The sequence below is a fragment of the Trichoplusia ni genome, chromosome 25 (assembly GCF_003590095.1).
Source record: "Trichoplusia ni isolate ovarian cell line Hi5 chromosome 25, tn1, whole genome shotgun sequence".
NCBI lineage: Eukaryota > Metazoa > Arthropoda > Insecta > Lepidoptera > Noctuidae > Trichoplusia > Trichoplusia ni.
This window is the reverse complement of record NC_039502.1, coordinates 953,622-979,446: the sequence shown is the minus strand read 5'-3', so window position 1 is coordinate 979,446 and position 25,825 is coordinate 953,622. Positions and strand designations below refer to the sequence as shown.

Sequence of the window (25,825 nt, the reverse complement as noted above, 5' to 3'; positions counted from 1 at the left end):
CTAGATACCAAACACTAAACTCTGAAATTGTCAAAACATAATGAGCTAATCTGATGATCAATTCTGAAACTTTCCCTTTATGATTATTGGCCTCTGCTTTACTGTAGGAATTTAAAGGCTGGCATTAGTATATTTTATATGACAAGACATTTTTGTTATGATGTCAATAACATAACATTAAGCCGCAATTTTCGGGTACAGTACTACTGCAACGACTACTCAGCGCCATTACCATATCGTTAAACAGACGCAAATGACAATGTTGCAAGCAAATTTTAAAATATAAAACGCTACTGGGATAGCGGCCAATGAATTACCTTCGGGTAGAAGTACGCCAGGCCATTGGCCTTGGCCAGTTCATTGGCCGGCGTGTACAATCCGGGCACGAACAGGCCTCCCGGAGGAATGTAGTCCTCCCCCTCCACCTCAATGTCAGAGTGGAACTCTTCCTCTTCTTCTACTTTCTCTTCGTCTCCTGGCACTTCATCCGCCTATAAATATAGAGATACGGTTTTCAATGCTATCACAATTGTACTCATAGACCTATCTAACTATACATGTTGGATTTTCAAACGACTCTCTCAATGATAGCCTAATGGTTGAGATCACCACACCAAACCCACTGTGCGCGGCGACGTGTCGCGGTTTCGATCCCCACGTAGGACAAACATTTTGTGTGATCCATAAATGCTTGTCCTGAGCCTGGGTGTCTTTGTGCATGTGAATTGTATGTTTGTGAAACCCCTCGCGACACAAGGATTAAATTCCTTAAGGCGGGAGTCGTTAAAAAAATTTGTAACTAGCTCGTGCGCAAAAGCTGCGAGTATCTACTGTCGTCAGTGTTAAAGTTGGTGTTATATCTAATTGCAACGAATTAGCAATATTTTGCCTTTTTGAAAAACCAGGATTAAGTTACCTTAATAACAGCTAGACTTAACACGGCATGGTAATGTTACATAACGGAATGATAATTTTACATTACACCCGTTATTGGTGAAAGAAATACCTCTAAAATTTCAGTGACTTCCGTGATTTCAGTGGCTTCAGTGACCTCCGATACTTCCGTCTCCGCTTTCTCCACTTTAGCTTCTCCCTCCTTTACTTCTTCTTCCGGAACTTCACCGCCTTCCGGCACCTCTAGAGCCGGAGCTGGTTCCGGTTCTGGATCCGCTGGTAACTAAAGAGGTAATTCAGTAGATACCGTGATCTGTTATTGGATTGTTCGTATATGGATTTGGGTATAGGACTTATAACAGAGTTGGTTTTATATTTTGGAATAGGCTTTTGCCTAACATTTTGCGGGGAGTTATTTTGATTCAACGACAGGGAGCTTGTTATATATGTATCATTAAAACCCATATCTTTTGTCGCTATCCCAAGGAGATAAATAGGAGTCGCAAACTGTCAAGCGCAATGGTAACTGACGCGGTTCTACCATTCAGCTAATAGTGCGGTCATTAAAGCTACTAGTATAGTTCAGCCAGTTGTATAACTTTACCCCTGCGGCTATCCTGGCCATCCGCGCTTCTTCTTGGCGTTGCTTCTCCAGCCTCGCCGCCTCCTCCTGCGCCTCTCGAGCCAGACGCTCCTGTTCAGCAGCCAAGCGTTCGCGGTCCTTTTGTTCTTCTTGCTGGTAATACAATTATAAATATGTGACCTACATCTGTGACAAAAACATATTGTTACAGTCTATTCTGAAAATATGATCTTGTCTAGCAGTTCACTTCTCGTAATAAAAAAAGGGTTTAGGGTGTTTTTCTCTCTTTATCTTCCCCAAAACATCTTGAATATCGCGTCACTTTAGAAACCTCATACTATCCTTGTCCTATTCTTGTATTAAGAATAATTTAATAAAATTATATTCAATTCAATTTATTTTATTTTCAGGCGACATGGCCCATTGATACCTTACAGACTAACATACATATAAATTACTAGTAAACATTTACCATTTTCTCTCAAAGTAAGAGACTACAATTGTGATGCAACATCTTTTGCATGATACATAAGTGATAAACTGACCAATTTGCGCAATTTCGCGTTGTATCTGTCGCGGCGGACCTCGCGAGCAGACTTGCTGATAGTGGCGTAGCGCTCGTACGCGGGCACCGGCGGGACTTGCTTCTCCGGAGGCACGTCCTCTTTGGGCGGCGGGACTTCCTCGTACAGCGTGTAGCGCATCAGCTCTGAATTTGAAACAATTGGTCGAATAAATATGTTGCCTAACGGGCAAAGTAAGTAATGACAGATTTTTTGTATTATTTCGAATTTTCTCGTTGTGAAATTTTCATGAATAGGTTTTACTGGCGATGTTTTATATTCCGACGTTAAACTCATCAATCGCGAGGTTGGCAGAAATAATCCAGTGTTTCTGATTTACATTGTTTGTTTTTATTTTTTTTGGACTATACAAACGACTAAACATCAGCTAGAGGCAGGGTTACGAAAGTTCTAAGTACTAACTGACAAAGTCTCTGGTGTCGGTCTCGAACATCTTGAAGAGCACGACCAGCACCCTGCCCTCGAGCAGCGCGTGCAGACACGCCTCGTTCGGGTCCACGTCGCTCATGTACAGAGCCTCGCGAGCGCTGCGCTCGTCCAGCTGGAACGTGTCCTTGGCAGCTACCGTGATGTCTGCAAAGATCCAACGATACGATTTTATAAATATCGTCCACGCGGAAGCCAGGAATATTTACTTACATAAGAAAAGTTTAGTTCTTCAGAGAGATTTCCAAAACATATTGGATACGCATTGTGAATAGCTCGTTTTATCGAAATATTTGTCAAAGCCGCAAATATATTTGAGTCTTTTGAACTCGATTTCAACAAATAATATATTATAAGATGTAATAAAAATGACTGCTTTTGTCTCCTCCCACCGCTTGCCACCACCTCTCGAAATAAGACGAATATCAAAAGAAGTTGCTGTTATGAAAGTGAGAAGCCGAAAGCCTTACTGATCATGTCCCACTTCTCATACAAGTCGTAGTGGGCCTGGTGGCAGTGGGGCCAGAACATGATGAAGTTCAGCCGCTTGATGTTCTGCGAGAGGCGCTCGTTCACTCTCTTCTTCCGAGCCGCTAGCGTCAGCACGCGGAGCCTCTCGGCTGCTTCACGGTACTCCTCCTCAATCTTCAAGTTCTCTTGCATTTTCGCCTACAAAAGTAAGACTACTGCAATCCCCATGTAAGTCTAGTGATTTTAAATTTGATGGATGTTCACAAGACACGGTGTTTTTAAAGTTTGAACACTTTAAATGGGTTTAATAGTTTTATTTGAGGACGATGGGATGGCTTGGGTTTAAAAAGTACTTAAAAATCTTTATACTCCGTCAGACAATAATTTAATAATTAACCATTTCTAAATAAAATCTAATAAATGATCAGCTCACTACCAAATTAGTCCCCTTTAGTAAAGTGTTTCCATTGAAATGAAACTAATTTTTCAGATTTTATCGCGGTTACATTTTGGATTCTAGTTCCCGACCTTTCGACCTTTGCAGGTATCATGGTCACGGGCAGACCGCGATAAAATCCGTAAAAGTAGTTTAATTTCAATGTCTAACATTCGCGTAAACCAAAGAAACCACTATAGTGTTTCCAACTTGAAATTAATTGATCTGACAGGTTTTTTTTATTATATACTGAATAGTTACTGCCTAGATGATTTGCTAATAACGCTTTTGTTTTATGAGACTCGTCTCGAATTACAATTACTTTGTGTATCTACTATCTCTCTCTTGGCAGCATAGGTGCATCCACTTGCGCATTTAGCCAGGAGTCGAAGTGCAAGTCCTATCTAGAGTATGAATTTTGTTATTTTATTATTTGTAAATATGATCGTCTTTTGCTTAAAATTTGCATTCTATGTGCATTGTATTTTATAACTTTACCTTCGCGTTATATTAAATTAACCTTAAGTAAGTAGCAATAAAAGAAAGATTTTTTTATAAAATATAATGTATTTTAGAACGCAAGATACAATATTTTTCAAAATTTAAACCATTATCAAAGTCGTTTAACGTACCGCTTCTTCTGGCAGCATCTCATTTATTTCGAGGCGCGGCCGATCGATCTTCTTTCCTTCTTGTTCCTGCTGTAAGAAACCTAGTTCTTCTTCTATGATACGGCACAGATCTATTCCGTTGGGGCCAAACATCGCTCGCGTTAGTTTGCCATTCTGCAGATGAAATTAGTTGGTTACTCTTTTGTTTAGGCCTAGGGTAATTATTTTATCTCAGCATATTGCGGTTCACTGCTGGACCACAGATATCACCTAAATTGCTGATAACCACAGGGTCCTCAAGACTACATATCAAGTCCAAGGCAACTAGCCTAGCCTCTTTTAGGCCACCGGACCCAACTGACGAGACTACCTGTTCGACTCGTGCAGCACCGGAGGGGCTCAAACTATTTGGGCCATCCTGATAGATACGCGTGTGTGAACCGTCCTTAAACAATTGTGAATCTACCTCATGAAAGTTAATAAAAAAGTATTACCAGTATGAATAGGAATACAGGTTCACTCTTGTCTTTAAATCTCGCTAAAGCATCGATATGATCAGAGCAACACTGAAATTTAAACAAAAAGTTGTATTAAGAGGTAAATATGCTGTCTAGGTCTTGTTTTCATAATAGAAGCTTTACTTAGTTTGAGAATAAATGGCGTCGTGTGAAAGTTGTGAAAAAATACAAAAGGGACATATGTAGTTTAAAAATTAGCTGGACATAAAAAACATGTACCTTGACCATAGCGATTTTATCTTGACCGATCTCCAGCTTGCCTTTTCTTACGGCGTTGCCGGTTGCTAGGCAGGGGCCACAGAACTCAGAGTATACTTCCATACCTAAAGACATAAATACGGTAGGGGTTCAGTTCAGTAAAAATAAGATATTTAGTGGTTTCTTAGGTTTACGCGAATGTTAGACATTGAATATCGCGGTTTAATGTTTACCGTGAACATGATACTTGCAAAGGTGTCGAAACGTCGGGAACTAAAATCAAACATTAAACCGCGATAAAATCCGTAAAAGTAATTTCATTAAAAAAAAAAATATGTTTAGTCCATCCGTCATATTTCCAAAATAAATAGGAATCGGATTTTTCCTTTTATCTCGTATACAAAAAATAAGGGGATACAGTGAAATAAAACTCTCGTGACGTCGATTACCAGTACTCTTACTAGCAAGTGGTGATACTAGCATTGCATCTTATCATATTAATGCTTTTAAAAAATGTGTATTTTGATTCAATATGTTTGGGTAACCTGTCGACTACTACTTAGATCTTTTTACGCAAATAATTAAATAAATAGACCTACCAAACAGAAATTTACTTTTGTAAAAGGCTCGGTGGCAAGTCTCGTCTAAAGGCAAAAATAAAGAAAGGCGATCTGCACTTTGTACCGATACAAAGTGCAGATGCGTGAGATAAAAACAGAACACTTGCATTGAACTGCTTTTGGAATTAAATATGTCCTTTCTCATACAAACAACTGGATACTTACAAATCAGCACGTCGGAATGACTTTGAATAAAGTGCTCGAAATCCTCATTATTTTCAACAGTTTCTTGGATCGATAATGCTTGTTTACGAGCCATTGTTTAGTATAAATACAAAATTTTATTGTGCGATACAAAATAAAATCGTTCTCATAGAAGTCTAGAATGACAGATTCAAAGGAGGTTTGAATTTGAAAGCAAAATTACACCAAGGAGTTTTTAAATCAAGAATAAAGAAAACCACTTACAGCCCAGTTGTACGTTATTAGTTGATTTTATTCATCAAGCAGCAATAACTGAAAGTATTTCGATGTCGTGGTAAGTCTCCTGAATGCTACACCTGAAGTCGTGGGTTCAATTCCCACTCAAGAAGTATGTATGTGTGATAAGTTAGATTATTCTGTGCAGAAGCGGAAATTATTTATTGTAAAAACGATTTTAAAATATTTTGTGTGCCTATACTCTATTTGTATAAATGCTTATAGAAGATACACAATCTTGGGGAGTCTTTTTGTCTAATTACTCAGACAAAAAGGAAAAGCGACTAAAACAACTATAACTAGGTACTAGCAAATCAAATGTACTACTGAAATAGTTCATTCGTTTGTTATTTAAATTAGTTTTTGTATAAAAAGACAAATATTCAGACTCTCTATTCATCTTAGTGCTAATACCTAAAAAAAGCGGATTAACAATTATAATACAAGCAATGTTTTGTTTTTTGAGACTAGATGGCGTTTTATAAGATAAGGATTCTCTTAACGGAAATCAATAGCAAAGAAAAAATAAAAAGACAAAATGTTTTAACGAAATACATAACTGTATTTAAAAACTTAAAGATACATTAAGATAACTTAAATTTATTGATCAGAATTAAATATATCATAATAACAATGGTATAAATAATATTCACATTACTTTGATAGTTTTCTTATTTGCTTTAAAATCAGCGGATCTTCCATTGTCAAACTGTTAACTTGTATTTTTTTAACTAACTAATACACTAAGGATTGTCATCTTTGTGTCGGAGGGGTTAACAAATATTCAAGTCACATGCACAAAGACACACAGACTCAGAGCAAGCATTTGTGGTTTACGAAAATGCTTGGTTCACGCGTGGTTCGAACCCCCATTCACGTAATGCACAGTTGTTGATATCAATCGGATATCAGTACAGTCTGGGTAATATCGAAGGTTGTCTCACTTTGACAAAGGCAACCACTATGAATTCAAGAGGTAAGCCCACTGTACTGATTTTACTGTGCAAGCGAGATACCACTACACGCATTTTAGCCCAGTCTCATTTCTACGATGACTACAATTTAGTTATCAGTTATGCGCTGCTTCGAGTTCGCATTTTCAGGTAGAAGTTACCAAAACAATCAGTCTTCATTATTTTATGAATGTTATAATAGTATAAATATATATTATTTAAATTCAGTATGGGCGATTTTCGTTGAATCACTGACACACGAAACTTTTTGTTAAAATTAGGTACATATTTTTTTGAAAGTTCCATTTGTAAATAATGCTTATAAAAGGAATGCATAAAGAAAATTATCACGTCGACAATATATTACATACTTAGATAGTAAGATACAGTAGACCCGCGGCAATCTGACAAGTTTCATTACAGTTTATTTCGTGTAGGTACAAAAACGACCTGTTACATAAGATTTATCTAGTAATAAACAACATACCAGCTTACAGTTATATTTAAACCTGTTGAATCTTCAATTAAGTAAACAGACGGACCGCATTTCAACTGCAACACGACCGCAAATTGCATGTGCAAATGCAATTTCGTGAAAAAACGTGCAGTCCGATTACACACCCACTGCAGTTGAAATGCAATCGGACTGTACATTTGGTTCGCAGAAATATTGCAGTCAAGACAACTGCTTTCTAACTGCACTTGATCCGCACTTGAAATGCAATTTGCGGTTGGGTTGCTGTTGAAATGCGGACCGTCTGTCTAGAGCCTTAAACCAGGAGTCGAGCGACCGCGAGGACACTGTACTTCGAGTATTGTATTCATATGTATATCAATAAATTATACTATTGTCATTTCACCTTATTCAGAACTCATGTAAACGTTAACTGACTAGGTACTAGGAATTCTTTTACCACCATCCCCATTGCACCGTCACCACGAAGCTGTTGGTGCTGTAATCACCGTGTTTCAAATTTTTGATCTGTACGGCATGAGCCTCCATTGCGACTGTATAATATCCTTGTTGTTCTCGATGGACGTCAATTTTGATTCATCTGAAAATTATACGGAAATAATGAAATTAATATACAGATTGTCGAGTTGAGTGAAGTAATGTGTGTAGACACATGCTAATGATTTTATGCTTAATTATTTGATATAACGATTTTATCACACGTATTTAAGTACACAGTTACCTACAACATTAAAATAATTAACTAAAAACTAGTCGAACGAACACTTGTAGCCACAACCGAACCGCTGATTCAGCTTAGAGGAGTCAATCACTAATATTTGGTCCAAAAGTAGACGACCGATCGTATAGATACGTGTGATCTAACCGCTTCTAAATAAATATGAATCCGGCTCACGGAAATTAGTATTATGTTTATGTTTTTTTTAAACGATTCCCGCACTAAGGAATTTAGTCCTTGTGTCGCGAGGGTTTCACAAACATACAAATCACGTGCACAACAACAACCAAACTGAGAATGAGATTTCGTGGATCACACAAAAGATTGTGTGATCTACGAATCGCATGTGCACAGTTTATTTGGCGTGGTAACCTCAACCATTCGGCTAACCAAGGTGTCGCCTCATGCAAATTATTTTTATAATTTAGAGTATCTTCGTCTTTCCTGTTTTACTTGTCTCGCTCCTATATGATATGCTCTGAGGCTATACCTTTGTCGAGTATGTACTGCGCCAACAGCTCGCTGAACACGGTGACGGGCACCGCCATGTTGACGTAGGGGAAGCACGCGCCGCCGTCACTCGTCACGTTGATGGCTATTATACCGATCACTTCCACCAGGTTATTTGATCTGTATAAATAATATATTGATTTGTTATGTGGATAATGCCCTACACTCGTAGCTCTATTTGTTGATTATAACTAATATTGATATGGTAGTGATGGGCTCCCTTTTCCGAACGTAGGCTTTAAGTCAGCCTGTTGTAATATTTATTTGTAAATGTTTTGCAATTTTCAATGTCAAAGAAATAGTCAAAGTAAATAAATAAATTTAGTTCATTACAACTGACCAATAATATTCCAAGAAGAAGATTTTGTTTTTTTTTTGGTTTTCAAGTGTCAGAGTAGGTACAAAACTGAATATATTTTCATACATTTCAAAATGGCGTCGCAGGCATGACGCGTGTACTTAGTCCAAAACCACAATTATTCTAAATAGACTCACCCTGTAACCCTGAAGATGGGTCCTCCGCTGAAGCCGGACTGTACGCAGCAGGAGGTCTGCACCATAGAGGGCGACACTGTGTTCACGTGGCCCGAAGTTATCGTGGGGATCAGGTTGGTCAGGTCGAACTCGTTGTAGTATGGGAAGCCTGCTGCTAGCACTGACTCACCTGACAAGTTATATATTTAAATAACACAAAAAAAGACTTAGTTGGATATTAGTTTTAATTAAGTAGTTAAGTTAACAACTAGTTAAGTTGTAATTAGTAGGATAAAAAAATTCAAGTAAGAAGTGTTTCTTTTGAAGGAACCAATAGCATATCACTGTCGTGATCATTTTGCAATCTACATAGTATCCCCCTCCCGGTCAAATTTCGAATACCCTTGCTTTGTATGAAATCAAACTTTTTAACCCGGGAAAACCGATGCAAGTTGCTACAGAAAAGCCGATATTATAATGCTTACCTTTTTCAGCAGGTACCTTTGATAGTATAGCCGGTTTCATGTGGCTTAGCCTTTCAGGGTTAGTGAACAGTAAGGCCAGGTCGTAAGCTTTCTTATCTGGCGTCTTATATCGAACTATAGCTGTCTCGCTCACTCCTCGGCAGTATACTGATAGCTTGTGACTTTGATACTGGAAATTAATGTTTTACAAATTAAGTATAGGTACTATTAAAGACGTTTACATAATATAATAAGTTATAAATAGTATTCAACTTTATTTCTGCTTATTTACAGTTTTTCGCGGATTTGTGTAAAAATGAAAAAAATCAAATCAAATACATATAAAATAATATAGCTACTCCTACCGATTTAACGACATGAGCGCAAGTGACGACGAACCCTCCGCCCAGGTACACGCCCGCTCCCCACGCGTGACCGCATCTCACTAAAATTGTACAGTCATCTATCTGACCTGGAAATATAAAATAATTGACTAAGGACAGTTATTTTGTTGAGAGTTACCTAACAACTATTGGCGCCCAACGTGGGGCTTAAAGTCATTAGCTAAATAAGTCTCGATAGGACGATTCATTTTTTTTATGTTAGATGGATGGTAGATATTTTAAATATACTCGTAGTATTTTATTACCAACATATTTTGAACACACTATTATTAATTCTTTAATTTTTGAGAAGAATAAAACTCACTTAATACATCTTGCAGCGGATGTGTGGTAAGTGGTCTCGCGGGCTGAGGTGGCGCTACCCTCAGTTTGGCCGACAGCACAGATATGAGAGGTGCCACGAGAGTCAGCCCCACCCACTCGCCTCGACACCACGACACGCTGCAGACCACTGTGCCTATTAACTCCTTCCTATATCAAATAAATAGGTTCATAAGAAGCTGAGCCATGTAGCCTTGGGCCAAGACTTTACTCTCAATATATAAAACTTTGAAATAAAAGTTGTAAGTCTCATACTCTCTCATTAAAATTATAAATAGAAGATTTCGTGTTTTGTTCTTTGTCATTTTTATGGTTCGATATAACTAAGAGAAAAAGATTCTAAGAGATAGAAAAAGAAATTGAAAAAAGGAAGGTGTAATGGCAAAAAGAGAATGTAAACATATGTATATTTAATTCTTCCCATCGCCATCTATGATATGAGGTGCTTAAGTGCACTCTGAGACTTATGGCTGCCTGACTTACATTTTCCCACCTACCCTAGTTTACCTCGTAATAGATAAGTGTACTAACGTTGGTCCTTCATTGAAGACTGGTCCGCCTTCGGATCCCAGCGCAGTCGCGGCGTCAGTCAGCAGCAGCGAAGGCCTCTTACCCACTACACCGCATATCGACCCACGTGTTATTGCGTTCAAAAATACCTGCAAAACGGGGAAAAATACCTAAATGTTATTCCACTCAATATTCATACTAATCCATAGCTACTAGCCACTCACACACGTAGGTGCGATTTTTGTCAATTTAAATTTTTTCGTTTCGACGCAACCGGAAATACTGAACTATAGAGATCCGAGCATAGGAGAAAGGTCTTGAAAATTTAAGCAGTCAGGTATCTGAGAGATGTTTTGCCTCATAAGAAGAAATATCGGAAAAACTATTCCTATGGTTTTACCTCGCATCCAAAAGGCGTAGAATGAACTTCGAGTGTTGAACCTCTGCCAGTCGGCGCCCTCACCACGTCCAACAAATAAGAGAGCGGCCTGAGACTCTCAACGCCTGGAATCATAGCAAATATTATGCTTTAAGAGAGAAGCGAGGCTGCGTACTACTAATGGTAGAGCGACGTCTCTTTTCCACAGGTTGGTTACATCGTGAAACTAAAAAAAACCGTTCGAAAGAAAAACTTATTCTTAAAAACGTAAATACTATTTTCACTCACATGTACTGACAGGCCATATTTTCCTTTGACGTGAAGAAAAAATTACCGTTTACTACAATTTGACACCAAATACAATTAATTTCTTCAACAAATAATCTTGTTTTTATTGTCCTGTTACTTTTAGATAAGTTTTGAACAAAACATGAGTTCAAAATCAAAAAAAGATAAAGAAAAAGAAAAGAAAGAAAAGGATAAAAAGAAAAAAGACAAAAAGAAAGCCGAAGAGGAGAACAAATGTGATAAACGGGGCGCCCGTAACTATTCACAATACTATGACGCACCTGACGGCTGCCACGTGCAGAAAAAGGTGATAAAACCCTCCATTTTGACTGTTTTAGTCAATACTTTATTTTCACTCCATGACATGTATGATCACCAAAATAAATCGAAATTATGGACTCAGCAGTAATTAGTAATCGTCTGACCAAGTGGTAGGTAGATCGTACGTGAGGAATAGTAACGCACTGCCTTGAAACGTCACCTATACTCAGATGACGTAGCGCGGCGGTTTAGCTTTAGTGAGCAAGGCTCTTGCATCACTTGGCGGATATTCCTTTGCTGATCTTCCATATAAATAATTTATGACGGTTTGACTAACCAGAAAATCGTTCACTTCAGCGTTGACCGCTGCTCTCCTCTGTCACTTCCACTCTCCCGTCACCTTTAATCCGGATCTTCAATAATTTGATTCGTAAGAAATATTTTTTATATAGGTACTAAATCGCACTGGAACTTCTGGCGTCGCTTGTCAATAAATATAATTGAATTCAAGGGGGGTTTGAATAGGTAATCACCGACCGGACACACAGAAAAATTTTAAAACAAATGAATAAATATATTTCTCTTTAGCTCTACTTTAGTATAAATTAATTCGATATTGTACGTTTTCCAGATCATGGTTACCACCCGATACGGGATCGTCACCGGCCTCATAGCGGGCACATACGACGTGCTCATGTACTCCCATGTTGTCGGCTTAGCGCCTATATTAACACGGTATAATGTCATTCCTTTTGCTTTTTTTTGTAGATGACCAGGGAGCCTATTAAATTTTCTGGGTAAATGTAGAAGAGGAGCATCGCTCTACATTGTAATGTCGCGCTTCCAAAACTGCACATACATAACTTAAAGATGAGGTTTTAACTGACTTAATTGGACACTTTAAGTCTTACAACATTTCATAGTATCGACATTCTAACCTTCCATTAATATCAAGATTAACTGTGCGTGTTCTATGACGTCGCGCCGCAAGCTTTGGCAGCGTATAAGTCAGCGTGCTACTGAAATCCTGATAAAGAATAATTATAATTTTATTGTATTTGGGTTTTTTATGACACTATATTCCAGGTATGCACGTCATATGGTACCTATAGCTTTGATGGGAGCCACGTTCGCTGCGGTCGCCAACGCAGTTCAGCACGCGAGGAACGTAGACGATCCGTTGAACTATTTCGCAGGTGACTTCTTTTGCGTGATTTTTCTAATATTTACTTATAAATGTCAGGATTACCATACCTAGTTTGTTTCCCGAAGAATTGTAGATATCAGCTACGAGTATTTTTATTTTCGTTTTCTTCGTAAGGTTAAGACTCAAAGTGAGTCTGGAATACTAGTCAATCAATTTGTAAGTTATGCATTATTCTGGTCCTACTTTTGTGAACATGTAGAATATTTTTATGGTAACTGACTGATTCATTATTAAATGACTCGCGATCCCCAGCTCATAATTAAGGACTCCGGTTGGATCCGAAACTAGTCGGGCATACTCGATAAATACGCGTGAGTAAACCGTTACATCATTGAATAATGTAGAATATTATTGTATCTTCCACTGACCAGGTGGCATGGCGTGCGGTCCTATCCTCGCCATGTACGTGAGGTCGGGCCACGGTGTGGTAGCCGGGGGGCTTCTATTGGGTATCATAGCCGTAATGAAGAAGGAACTCGTCGACAGGGACTGCCCATTTATACAGAAGTTTCCTCCTCACATGAACACTATTAGAAGCTGGAGAAATGACTGGACACTCGTACGCGACCCGAGAGATGGTAATCATGTTGTAATATTTATACTAACATACATAGGGTCACGACATTCGACGTCGTAGTGTGAGGGCTTCACAACTGTCAAATGTGAAATATTCAATACTCGTCGCTCAATTTGATCGCTTTTTAATAACATTCGTAGTTCGAATTAGGTTTTTTTCTAAAAAAGTTACGCGATAGAATAGAGCAAATAGAATATTAATATTTCCGAATGCCAAATACGTGTCGCTTAGTGCATGTATCTTGTACTCATATCTTTTAAACAGCCGAGTGGGAAATGTTGCCTATAGCATTGACGTCCAGTTTTATGCAGAGGAAACTTACCTGTACGAGTATATTCTAGTAGGTATATCGTTTACAGGGTTTTCATCTATACTTTACATATTGTCGAATTGTGTATATATTATAAAAAAAGTGACTAAAATTAATGTACTTTTTTCAGATATGCTGCACACTTGTATGATAAAGAGAAGCAGTGACGACTGTTCATAAAGATTATAAAGTAAAAATTATTTTAGACTAATTATGTTATTGGCTTATGAATAAAATATTTCAATGTACTGTCTTTTTGGACTTCTTTTTAGAAGGGTGTTGTGCCAAATACAAATGTATTTTATATGGTTTCCCAAACCTGAAATCTTGTGATCTTAAATTAAATATATTATGCAAAGCTTTGAAATAGAACCATTCTTTGACTGCACAGATAGTCGAGTGGCTGAAGACATCATGCCAAACCTGCAGAGCGCAACGTGTCGCAGGTTCAACTCCCATGTAGGACTAGCATTTTATTGATCCATAAATTTTTGTCCTTCATCCTTCCATCCTTATTAAAAGAAAAAAAAGCACTGGTAGTCGTCCTTTACAACTTTGGAAGCGAACCCTGCTCTTTTACGAGCCACACGCCATCGCCATCATGTTGCTTTCACAGCATTTATACTTTAAGAGGTGGTGATAATTACCTGTCTCTAGATAAATTTATCATCTTCTGTTTTCGGTATGCTCAATTCAACTGATCTTTGCAACATGTGTGATACCCCTCAATACATATATGGCCTTGATTTATGCTCACACAAATAAAACCTTCAATCGCCTTCAATAAACAATTGCCGCCAATCATACGCACACATAACGCCGCGCGCACAAATAAGTTGATCTACGAGTATCTGTTCTGTACCAACCTCGTTTATCGCTCTCCAAGTCGATGAGTACGAAGACAGAGAACAGAGCGTTGCCGAGCTTCATCTGACTGTCGATGTCCCCATCTCTGTGGCCGATGGTCCAGCTGTACAGGATGTCGTCGGCGCAGCGGTCCAGGATCGGGCACTGCCATACGTGGCATATCCTGCGAGATGGATTCACATTGTCGCCATCTCATTGTATTTAGCTTATGCATGCGGTTCAACTGGGAAAATCTGAGGGCCTCTTATAATAAGGCTGTATGAGACAAGGAGAAAGCGCATTACACGTAGATTAGCAGCGGTTTGCTGCATTTTTGCAATTTAGTTTTTGGTTACCACATAAAATTAAAGTTATTTATTATATGAAGGAGCAAGTGTCTAAGGGGAGAAAAAAATACATTTTCGTTATATTTAACGTGAAAACTACCACTCTTTTTAAATATTTTTGGAGACCACCATACCTGCCCGTAAGCACCCTTATCAAGTAACTACTATGATCCAGATCGCTGTGCTGCGAATTCCTCTCTCTGCTTAACTTCTCAACGCTTTCATACAGATTAGGATTTATTGACTGTTTCTTTTCACACGTCACATGCATCTCCGGTAGGTTTGCGTAGAACTCGTCACTTAAGATCGGTTTTCCTTTAGCTTTCTTGATAATCTTGGCTTCTTTTAGTGGTGAGAGGATGGACCCGTGTGTAAGGACCCATCGCTTGGAGAATCTGATGCCGGACGCGGATACCGTGAGGATGTTCGCGTATTCACCGTCTTCTGAATAGTTATATGTGACCATTACACCTTCGACAGCCATGATTCTGAAAGTAATAAATGGAGAGAGTAGGATAGTATCAGTATATTAGTAAGTTTTAAGATTTTAAATAATTATTGTAACAAAAATTTATCAGTATTAAATAAATTAGTCACTTATATATAATCTACGTCGGCGTCGGGCTATTCGCCAGGCGGTCGTATCACCTGATGGTAAACGAACGCGCCCACATCCCTACCACTAGGATGATATCAACTATCACACCTACCTAGGTATAAAGCTATCTAAAATGAAGATCGCAATGCGCTATAAATAGAACGATCTGGAGGAAACTGGAATCGTTGGAATACCAACAATGATAGACCAGGCTACAGATAACATGCGCGTGGTACTCATTAGGCGTGACACATACGGAATATAATTAATAACTGTTTTGTTTACTGACTTGATCTATTCCAAGTTTATGTAAGCAATGCTGAAAGGATCATCGCAAAAGCAGGACTTTCAGTCCTAGTCCAGTACGACACAGCTCTTACCGTTTTTTTTTGTCGCTGGGAAAAAATGCTGTTACGCATCCCCTTCCCGCCGGGGGGCGAGAGGGGTTGTGGGACTCCCCGGTGAACGGCGTACCCGGTATACCCACTAAAAAGAGACAGCGGCACTCCGACCTCGCCTGAGTGGAGGGGGCCTGGGAGTCTATGTCATCCAGTCCCCTACCGGCGACTGCCTGCCGTGCGGCAAGCCCCTCACGCTCCCCCCCGGAGGGGAGGGTGTCACAGCTCTTACCAACCTAACCTGAGTAATTTACTGACAATAGACCAGTTAATTATTATTAATGCGACTTCTCCTGTACTTAAATTTATATGAAGCGACACAGTTATCACAGCTTCAGTGCTTCAGTTATTATAATCTGTATGAAGAAGTTGAATAAAGCTGTTTAGTAAAAAGCTAGGTTTGAACGGAGAATTGAGCTAATTTGCTGCGATATATGTATACAATATACATATAGCTGCAATAAAGTAAAGCTACCTAAACATCAAAGATTAACACTTATGGAATATCCTGTTGTTACTCTTTCACTAAAGGATTTATGATAGCTAATAGGATCAGTGTGTGTCCGGCCTTATTTACTAGATTGCCAATTATGATTAAACTGGAATGAGCTTGACCTTTGTAACACAATACAATATTAATTAATTAATAAACATAATTTAGGTTGTATTTAATAGTGATAGCATAGATAGAGGACGCACTGGACGTTATGAAACATATTGAGACGTCAAAAAGACGGAGAGTGTCAAATTTAAACAAATTCACACAATTGGGATTTGGGGGAGGACTGTGAATTACCTTAAGGTTTAGGCAGACCTAAGCGATATTGGCTAAGAGAGTACTGAGTGGGTAGAATTCGGCATAGTATATGCACTTATGTTATGTAATGTAACAAGAGATGAACACAATAAATATGAAAATGTAAGATTAGACTTGAATTGAGATTTTCTTTTATACTATAACTAGCTTTTCGCCCGCGGCTTCGCCTGCGACGACGTCCGATATATCGCGTTTCCAAGAGAACTCTTCAAAAGTCCGGAATAAAAATCCTCTGTTCTTTCTCAAGGTGAACTCTATCTTTGTACCAAATTTCATTAAAATCGGTTCAGTGGTTTTGACGTGAAAGCGTAACAGATAGATAGACAGACAGACAGAGTTACTTTCGCATTTATAATATTAGTGGGGATGTATTAATTATATTGTTTTTTTTATACTGCAAGAAACTTCCGAAATCCAAATACTCTTTTTCATGAGTGCTTAGAAGGATTAAAGATTCTTTGATTTGATTTTAATCATTAGTGCTTAGTACGTCCATTTCATGTTTAATGCCACAAGCCGACACAAGCCCACAGCATCCTATAAATAGACAGCTGTACCTAAATACAGGTTCAATTGAACGATTCCTCACGTTTTTGTTATACTTTCAACCTCTGTTATAGGCGCTACCACCACTGATTGTTCATGGAATGTTAATAAAAACCGAACAAGTGCGAATAGGACTCAGACATTGAGGGTTCAGTACAAACAGGTTAAAGAAACACAATTTTTCAAAAACAAATTCGTGATCGTACAACCACTATTGTTGTTACAGCACCAAAGTTTATATTTTACTTTACTTTTTTGCTACGGTTTATGAGACACAGCCTGGTGTCTGACGGACTGAACGATGGACAAACGGATAGACAATGAAGCATTAGTAATAGGATTCTGCTCTTATCCTTTGGGTACGGAACCTTACACAACATTTCGATTCCAATAATAGCATTTCGCATCAGATTGTGAATAAAAGTAGATTAAAAGCAATTCACTTCTGTCTTCTTTTAGCGACGAAAATAATCATACTGTGACGTGCGAGGTTTATTCCTCGTATTTTTATCCTTTAGCAAGACACAAAATTGTACAATCCATTGCTTGTTTACTCCAAACTCTAGCACGAACTGTTGTAATTACCGCGCAATGTACACGTTGACATGCGATGATACCACAGCCACCTTACTATAATAATAACTTGGTAGATGTAAAAGATGAGTTGAAGAGAGGGTGCGAACACAATTACAAATTAGACATAAACACACCCATGGAATGAAAGTAATGAACCATATTCAAGCGGGTGGCCAATATACCATGCAATTTGCGATGGTATAAAAAGATCCGTCGACACAACCAGTCATGTGCTTCCCCTGTGACTTCTTCTGCGGTGCTCGTGACTTGTGTAAAAATATTTTCTGTGGATCCTGTTACCAAGTGGATTTCCAAAGGTACGTTTGTAAAAAAAGAATAAAAATATCAGAACAATATGGCAGAGTTTTTCGTATTGCCGTTTCATGGATAGGGATCTTTTTTAATATTGGGTTTTTGAAGTATTGATATTGATTGATTTATTTAATAATGTAAGTTTCGTTTTGTATATTATTTAACGGTGCAATAGCTCAAACGGTATATCTATTTCGTTTCGTATTTCATCGTTTCCGTAGTGTAGTGGTTATCACGTGTGCTTCACACGCACAAGGTCCCCGGTTCGATCCCGGGCGGAAACATTCATCAATGACATACACTCTTTTTATTATTATTATGTTTAATTTCCATACCCAAGGATAATTTCAGCTATCTTTTTTACTAAGGTTCAGCATTTTGTGCAACCAGTTGTGACTAGGCTGAATCTCGAGAACCGTGATAGCTAGAAATTGAATCGCATTTTACACAAGGTAGGATGCACTGTGGATCAAATTTGCAGAATATAATTTGGCATAAAATTATATGAAGTTTAATATAGTTTATAAAATGTAAAAATTACGTTAAGGTTTGTTGTAAAAATATTAAATGTTGCTTAAAGTTTTTAAAATTTAGCACAATATGCAGTTTCATCAAATGTAGAATAAATAAAGCAACTCTTCGTACTCGTTTTGCTGGAAAAATTTCAAGTAGACAAAAATGATAACGTAAATTCAAAATAAAATTAATAACATCATAATTTTTTTTAATTAAAAATAAAATCAAATATGATAAAAACAATTCCTTCGAGCCGGATTTGAACCAGCGACCTATGGATGTCAACACGTCAACCTCTACAGTCCACCGCTCTACCAACTGAGCTATCGAAGGTTCAGCATGAGATTCGAAATTATAAACTAGATATTTGCTACAACATAAAATATCACAATAATGCAACATATTTTTATTTATACCTAACACTACAATTACTAAGCCTGTTTTATTAGGACTTCAAGAAATTTTTAATAGGAACCAGGCTTAAATTTAAGGCTCCAAAAACAGGTTTCTAGAATAACAACTTTTTTTATACCCACACACTGCTTACAGTTCATGCAGAGCGCAGCATTTATTTCGTCGCTCATTTTCAACTAAAAATCCTTATCGAGAATGAATTCCCTAGGATTATGTTAAATCTACTTCTATTCCAAAAAAATCAGTGAATTTCTAGAATATTCATTTAAGTAATTTCAGTTAGGTTATACTTTCTCTAAATATTGTTTTAAAACTTTTGAGTTGTTAAGAATTTTAAGAGATTGCTTAAGAATTTCCGATGTCACACATTTTGCGGCAAATATTTTGTTTGCTTATAATAATTTATTACAGTTTTCTATTTAGAATCTACGCGGTAAAATAGGCCCAATAGCGTCCATATGGGAATATAGAGATCCAAAAAAAATACTTAGATGAACCAGTAAAAGTTATATTTTTTTAGCAGATCGGGAAAAGAGCATGTCTTTAATTAATAAATATAACACTATTCCATTGTTTATCTTCATATTATATACAAGTACCTAATATGGTTTAGAAAGCCATATTATTTTCGTAATTAGATACAAATACGTATCCTTAAAATAGTAATTACAAAAACAATTAAAAGTCACTCAGGTAATGCCGTAAAACCAAAATCACACAAAAATATTTATATTTCCCTTTCCCTCTTTATTTCTAGTCTTAATTTAATTTTAAGTCGACTTACCAGAATCGAAATCTCTTGCATATGTTTTCAACGTTTACTTAAACACAAAGAGCAACAAAGCATTTCTTAGTTGACGCTCAAAGAGACTCAGAGACATCGAAATACTGATTAAAAATAACTTAAACGTGTCAAAGTTAACCAACATGTTGACATTATCATGCACTGGTTTAAGTCAGATTGGTAAACTATGACTACCAATGACCCAATCGAAGTTGTGAACTAGTTTATAATCTAACAAACTATCCAGTTTCGTATTTAGATTGGATGCACCGCGGCACTCTGACCTTTCATCGTCCATTACCGCGCGTTGGGAATGCGTGTCCATGTACTATCAGTGCTGTTCATAGCTAATAGTCAACAAAAGTGAGAGTTTTTGAGTGTTTGTTTGATAGCTTTTTCTGACTCTCCATTCTAGTTATACATTTGTGTAACTTTTCTGGATTATTTCAACTTAATTTTTGAACTATATTTGGTGCCCTTTTAAAGAGCTTCTTAAGGAGCAATCGAACGCATTCACTTCTGTGAAGCATTCCTTCAAAAATAATCTTAATTCCTTTTATACTTTAATTTCTAAGGTGTCGTGATCGATTTCTTCTAAGAGCATTCGCGGGTAGCAATCATTATTATACAAACATTTATACATACCTTATTAAAGCATTTATATAAGTTAATAAGTTTTGCTTGACGTTATTGAAACGTGCGGCCAAACGAGGTTTCTTTGGCAATATTAATTACTTGCCTCGCACGTAACCCGAGAAGCGTGCAATACTTATGGCTTCCAATACCCCTTGTATAAATCAACTAGTAATAATCAATTTTAATAGAGGAGCTCTTACGTGTTCCGTTACCTTGTTTATTTATTACAATCATGAAAGTTTAAATGTTGCCTTCTCGAAAAATCGCCACAGAAGCGATTGTAGAGCGGCGCTATAATTTGAACGTACGTCAAATTTGGAACAAAATAACGTGTCTATGTGCAAATTATACGGATTGCGATTGTTTTTTCATTTTGAATCTAAGTTTATTAGATGCTGAAGTTATATTAGATAAGCAATTTATTATATTTCACAATGTTCCATAAATAAAACAGATCTTTGATAAAAAAAGAATTCGTTGTATTTTACTTTATCAGTGCGACCATTTATAATTTACCTAATCAGTTTTTCCTAAGTGTATAAATAAATATTATAAACCAGTTATTATAACAGCAGATGATCTACTATCTTCTTTTTCAATAATGGGGCAAAGACACAAATACATACATTAGAGGAAAAATACATTAAGTAATAAACAATACTGATAACTTTTTATGAAATGACGCAGATGTAACGTTTATTAATAAAATATAATAGATTGATTTTTATATCTGTGAGTCTAATTGTAACACTGTTGAAATTGTTTTGACTGGCCTGTTGGTCTAATGGTAAGTGAGCGTGACTGTTAAACCAAAGGGCGTGGGTTCGATTCCCACTTAGGACAAATGTTTGTCAAATGTAGGAAAAGTATAATTCTCGGTTAATCTTGAACTTCGCTCTAGTTATCTGTTACGTAGTTGTATTGTGAAGATAATGAACGATATCTTTTTAATTTGGAACTCCTGTTATCATTTTAAGTAGTTGTTTAAATTATAAGCCTGCAAGTAGATAGTGCTCTTGATCTTGCCCGACGGATGACGGTATAAAGTTTAAAAAACTTGTCCAGTAACATTTCCTTGACGTATCTTATCATCTCGAGACGAATATTGAGCTTAGATCAAAGATCCGTGTTAATATTTAGGTGAAACATACAGATAGGGAAGTTTTGTTAAAGCAGCAGTAAGCTAACATTTGAATAACAGAAGTTAAACAAATTAATGAGATAGCCTTGGTTAATGTGTTATTACTAAATGGTCAAACGACGACCGTCGTTGTCGAGTGGCATACCACCGGTTTCAAGGTGTCGCTAACTCTGAGGTCCCGGGATCAATCTCCGCTCGGGTCAATGTAAAAATTCACATTTCTACATTGTGTCGGGTCTGGGTGCTTGTGGTACCTTCGTTGTATCTGAATTCCATGACACAAGTGCTTTAGCAGCTTACTTTGGGTTCAAAATGTTGTCCGCATTTATTTATTAAAACGTCTCACATATACAAAAAGTATTTTATAATGTACTTTTGCTACAGATTCCTTAACAAGGAAGATAAATGTTTATCCTGATTTACTATTGATCAGATTCAATGGTGTGACTAGCGCGCCTATCGAATGTCTCGCGACCTTTGCTTCTTAGTCCGCGCATCCGTAATCAGAAACCTGTACGTTCATAATTTAATTGATATCCTAAGAATATATCCTTGCTATAATTTTAATGAACAGATTCGAATGAACTGCATTTAAGAAATGGTTTTTTAAACGAGGGCAGTAGTTGCTCAATCAAACATTTTAAAAGTAATTAACAGATACTACTATTATATTAAAAGAGTCGCAGTGTTTTTGAAAAGAACGTCGGGATATCTCTTCATAAACATGCTCATCTGTTGACACTGCTAAATTCCACTATTTTCTTTATATTTACTATAGACCGTAGCTGCTAACTATCTTCCGTCATTTGTGCGTGTCGAGACTTAAAATTTTCATCGGTTTGAAAAGCAGCTCTGTTGGTCCGTACCAATGACAATATTATGGCCAACTCAAAACAGACTGGTTTTGAGTTGGCCATAATATTGTCATCAGCCTCAGCTAAGAAGCACGGATAGAAAAATTATTTTAATATGGACGTTTATCCTCCTGATTGGCTCAAGGACGTAGATTAAATGACGTCATCATTCTATTGACTGTAATTAATGACATCCTTGCAGACATCTTTGTGTTAAGACTAGGAATAAAGGAAACTTTGTTGTTAATATTTCCTGGCGACTACAATTGTCATACAATGTATGAAAATAAAAATTATAGTGTTTTTTAAGCCAGTAAAATCTTTAATTGCCCTATGAGAAGATATTTAGATGCAAGAAGTACATTGACTGCATTTTCTTCGCCAAATTTGTCCAAAAAATCAAAGAGAAGAACTAAGCATTCAGGTTAAAATATCTTCAGAGATCCCAAGCATTTTCCTACTTCACGACTCTACAATAGACGAGTTAGTCTCACTTCTTGCAATAGCTCCTCGGACTACATAACAGTATGTGTGCCACGCCGAAAACTGTATCAAACATATTTACAATAAACCCGCAAATAGCCGTTGAGTCGTTCGACCTTATGAGCTCATTGCACACATCCTTGATCGTATTCGGCTGGAGTCGGAGCCATTCTCATGCGATACGGCCAACGACACCACTAAAGAGATCGTATTCTTATGTTCATCACCCGTTTGAACTGGACTTTTGTAGTTCTGGATATTTTTCAAAGAAACTCAAGTATAAATGTGAATTAGTATTGAATTGCGTTTGTTATAGCGGTGAGCAATAGCTAGGAACAGATGCTGGTCGTATTCATCATAATAATATGAGTCATTGTTAACTTGAATTGGTTTACTAATCTTGTATGGAGTATAGTTACATAACACTATAGAATAAAACTTTGTTGGATTGGTTACCCAAAATCCGAAGCTAAACAGACAAATTCCAAAAACTTGGAGTCGACCTACATATTTCGTTGGGGGCTTGTCAAGTTGCGCCATGTCCACGTTTCCCTTCACAGGTTCCTGTGTGAAATATCAACGGAAACGGCCGGCTTCAGAGCTTCGCCGGTACTTAACTGTCCAATTGAACAAACGAGCGTGATAACCCTGGATCCGGTCCCGTGACTTGGTTCGTCGCGGCCTCTTAATGTCCCTAAATGCAGTCATTACTGATGATGACTGATTTACGTCACGATCGTATCGTGACAGGACAACATCCTGCCGCGGCACGCGAGCAGGTGACCAGGTTTCTCGCATTATCGTAATGACTAACTAATTAGCTACAGAAATATATGAAAACTACTTAAACATTGATGTTTAAAGTTCACTTCAAAAGTGCATTCAAAATTTCCTTTAAAGCTTACCGACCGCTCCCAAATATGCTACCCGTTCACTCGGTCCGGGTCGTCAATTTAAGGAGACACTAGCACTACGATAAGCCCACGACAATACAATAATGGACGCTCTTTTGCCTAATGGGTCGCATCCTGCACGGCCCAAGCGCAGTCCAGTCAATGCTAAGAGTTCGCTCCTCCGCGGCACATGTTCGTTTCCAGAAACTAAATTTCATTGTTCATGTTTCCCTAATCGTGTGTGTGATCACGTTTCGTGTCATTGTAGACATCCTCGCGTGGGTTTCAAGTGTCGCTGCTGTGGTGAGCCATCGTTTCGCCAATCGACGGACGTCGGCGACGACGAACGATGTGCCTGATACGATTTCGAAAACGATAGAGCATTTGACAAGTTTAAGCCACGTTTATCTGTTTATTTGTATCTTCGGTGTGTATCGGATGCAGTGTTGAGGATGGAATAGTGTATTTTAGTGGATGGAATATTACCTGTGTAGTGTATAGTGACGGACATGCCTGAGTTTCGACGCCTGGCAGCCAGTGTCAAAAAAAAGAAGCCCCTTTCGCCGACTCAGCGGTTGAGTCATTCAAACAGTTCTATTTACTTGATGCGATAACGTTTTAGGTGAGTCTGTCATTAGTGTAAAGTGGTGTATCCCTTACTTTAATGACCACTTAGCTATCGTGGACAGGTGTGGGCTTCAGAGGCATTATCGTTGTGCTTAAAATGTTATTTTTACCGTTTTGTTTGTCAGTGATTGTATTATGGTGAGATTTTAATATTTTTGTTGTTCACAACAAGCAAAGAATAAAAAATCTGCACTTTGGAATACTGTAAGTACCTAGTGTTAGTTGTATAAATAATACACTAAACAAAAGAAGACTAATAACTTTGTAGGCTGTCTGAACAATACCTTTGCACGAAATTCATCAGTTGACAGTGACACATTGCCATGAAGTAATGACAGCTAAAGTAAAAAATAAAGGATTTAACTAAACTTCACTCTCTAAAATGCAAATTCTATACAATTAACTGTAGATAAATAACGTTTAAGTACGTTTTCGACCAGATCTTTATGTATAAGTATAAAGTTTTACTTAAAATAATAATTGAACCTCTACGTAACGAAACAGGAGGTCTAAAGGGGTTACTAATTTCTGTAACAAATTAAACAAGTTAACAGGTAACTAAGTTTGACTAAATACAAGTGTCAAAAGTTCATTAGTTAAGAACAGCGGAATACATAGCTCTGGAAGATTACCAGCAGTTAAAACGTCACGTATTTATCATCAAAACAAAGAAACAGAATATTTACCTTTGACCTTAGTCCGTTTGTTTACTTTTTTGAGGTTATGTTTAGCAAGTCAACTCACAAACTTAAACATTCCTTTTAATAAAACTTTTTTTATCACATCACTCTCACTTAAAACACAGTTTTCGCGACTATTGTCTTTAATATTATGATTATTTTCAGTTATTAAATGTTCAATAAATACTAATATGACACAAACTACTTATCAGCTGATGAAGTATTATTTGTGTATAGTTAGTTGCAAATATCTCTACGCATTCTATTGGTGAGTCGTATCAACGGTCTCTGGCGGGCCCGCTCATTACTACATTCATTCATGTGATAAACTTGTGTCACGTAGTTCATTGTGTTATCACGAGATGGTGTTGACGTCAAGTTTCATGGTAACGCCACCTAGATACGTAAGAAGGAACTATAGTATTAGTGTAAATTAATTTAAACATTTTTATCCCATAACCCATAAAATCAAATGTTTTTTTTATGGTTTTACTGAGAAATTTACTTTTTTTGTAGTCTGCTAGAGGAAAAAAAAGAAAATTTATTCTCGGTTTTATTTCTTTTTCTTAACTACTTTAGGGATTTTATTTATTAAATTAAACTTACTGACAGCCTGCTGGATAAACTTTCGATTAACAGTTAGTTAATCGTGAACGGGTGACTTTCAATCAAATATTTTAGTTAAAGATGTTGGCGACTACAATATCTACGTAATAATTTAATAATGAAATTTAGTTTTTAGTTC

The 25,825-nt window shown here is 37.3% G+C and overlaps 4 protein-coding genes and 2 non-coding genes across 9 annotated transcripts in view; 3 read left to right on the top strand and 3 right to left on the bottom strand.

Moving 5' to 3' along the window:
• The window catches only part of LOC113505253, a 9,479-nt gene extending 3,288 nt beyond the window's left edge, over positions 1-6,191 (bottom strand). Inside the window, exons 1-11 of the mRNA XM_026887872.1 lie at positions 5,507-6,191; positions 4,743-4,846; positions 4,500-4,571; positions 4,027-4,179; positions 2,958-3,156; positions 2,464-2,634; positions 2,023-2,186; positions 1,499-1,630; positions 1,007-1,177; positions 295-491; positions 16-101 (exon numbers count right to left, since the gene is read on the bottom strand). Of these exons, the coding sequence (XP_026743673.1) occupies positions 16-101; positions 295-491; positions 1,007-1,177; positions 1,499-1,630; positions 2,023-2,186; positions 2,464-2,634; positions 2,958-3,156; positions 4,027-4,179; positions 4,500-4,571; positions 4,743-4,846; positions 5,507-5,600 (1,543 nt within the window). The 5' untranslated portion in view covers positions 5,601-6,191. The remainder of the gene's footprint in view (positions 1-15; positions 102-294; positions 492-1,006; positions 1,178-1,498; positions 1,631-2,022; positions 2,187-2,463; positions 2,635-2,957; positions 3,157-4,026; positions 4,180-4,499; positions 4,572-4,742; positions 4,847-5,506) is intronic.
• A 194-nt stretch (positions 6,192-6,385) lies between these two features.
• LOC113505351 (peroxisomal leader peptide-processing protease-like) lies at positions 6,386-25,466 on the bottom strand. 2 transcript variants are annotated; one of them, XM_026887998.1, is made up of 11 exons: positions 19,767-20,322; positions 14,940-15,293; positions 14,479-14,642; positions 10,991-11,094; positions 10,612-10,739; positions 10,064-10,230; positions 9,721-9,827; positions 9,377-9,545; positions 8,913-9,081; positions 8,398-8,537; positions 6,386-7,769 (listed from the first exon to the last, which is right to left on the bottom strand). In XM_026887998.1, exons 2-11 carry the CDS (start codon positions 15,287-15,289, stop codon positions 7,684-7,686), a joined length of 1,584 nt encoding a protein of 527 aa, XP_026743799.1. In that variant the 5' UTR covers positions 15,290-15,293; positions 19,767-20,322; the 3' UTR covers positions 6,386-7,683. The 2 variants fall into 2 exon arrangements, with proteins under 2 accessions (XP_026743799.1, XP_026743798.1); XM_026887997.1 differs by lacking the exon at positions 19,767-20,322 and adding an exon at positions 25,087-25,466 and having other exon boundaries at positions 6,387-7,769.
• Positions 11,259-13,865, top strand: LOC113505353 (NADH dehydrogenase [ubiquinone] 1 alpha subcomplex subunit 11-like). Its single transcript, XM_026887999.1, has 5 exons — positions 11,259-11,564; positions 12,150-12,253; positions 12,605-12,714; positions 13,097-13,303; positions 13,743-13,865. Exons 1-5 carry the CDS (start codon positions 11,400-11,402, stop codon positions 13,790-13,792), a joined length of 636 nt encoding a protein of 211 aa, XP_026743800.1. The 5' UTR covers positions 11,259-11,399; the 3' UTR covers positions 13,793-13,865.
• The window catches only part of LOC113505354 (CHH-like protein), a 68,975-nt gene continuing 60,138 nt past the window's right edge, over positions 16,989-25,825 (top strand). For 2 of the 3 annotated variants that reach the window (XM_026888008.1, XM_026888005.1), the window contains exon 1: positions 16,989-18,057. The gene's annotated coding sequence lies outside the window, so the exon portion shown is untranslated. Of the gene's footprint in view, positions 18,058-23,829; positions 24,396-25,825 lie in introns of those variants that run through there. The other variant, XM_026888002.1, reaches the window with a different exon arrangement.
• On the top strand, positions 18,264-18,336 carry Trnav-cac. Its single transcript has one exon. It is a non-coding gene; the product is annotated as a tRNA-Val (tRNA).
• Positions 18,813-18,901, bottom strand: Trnay-gua. Its single transcript is given in 2 exon segments — positions 18,813-18,848; positions 18,865-18,901. It is a non-coding gene; the product is annotated as a tRNA-Tyr (tRNA).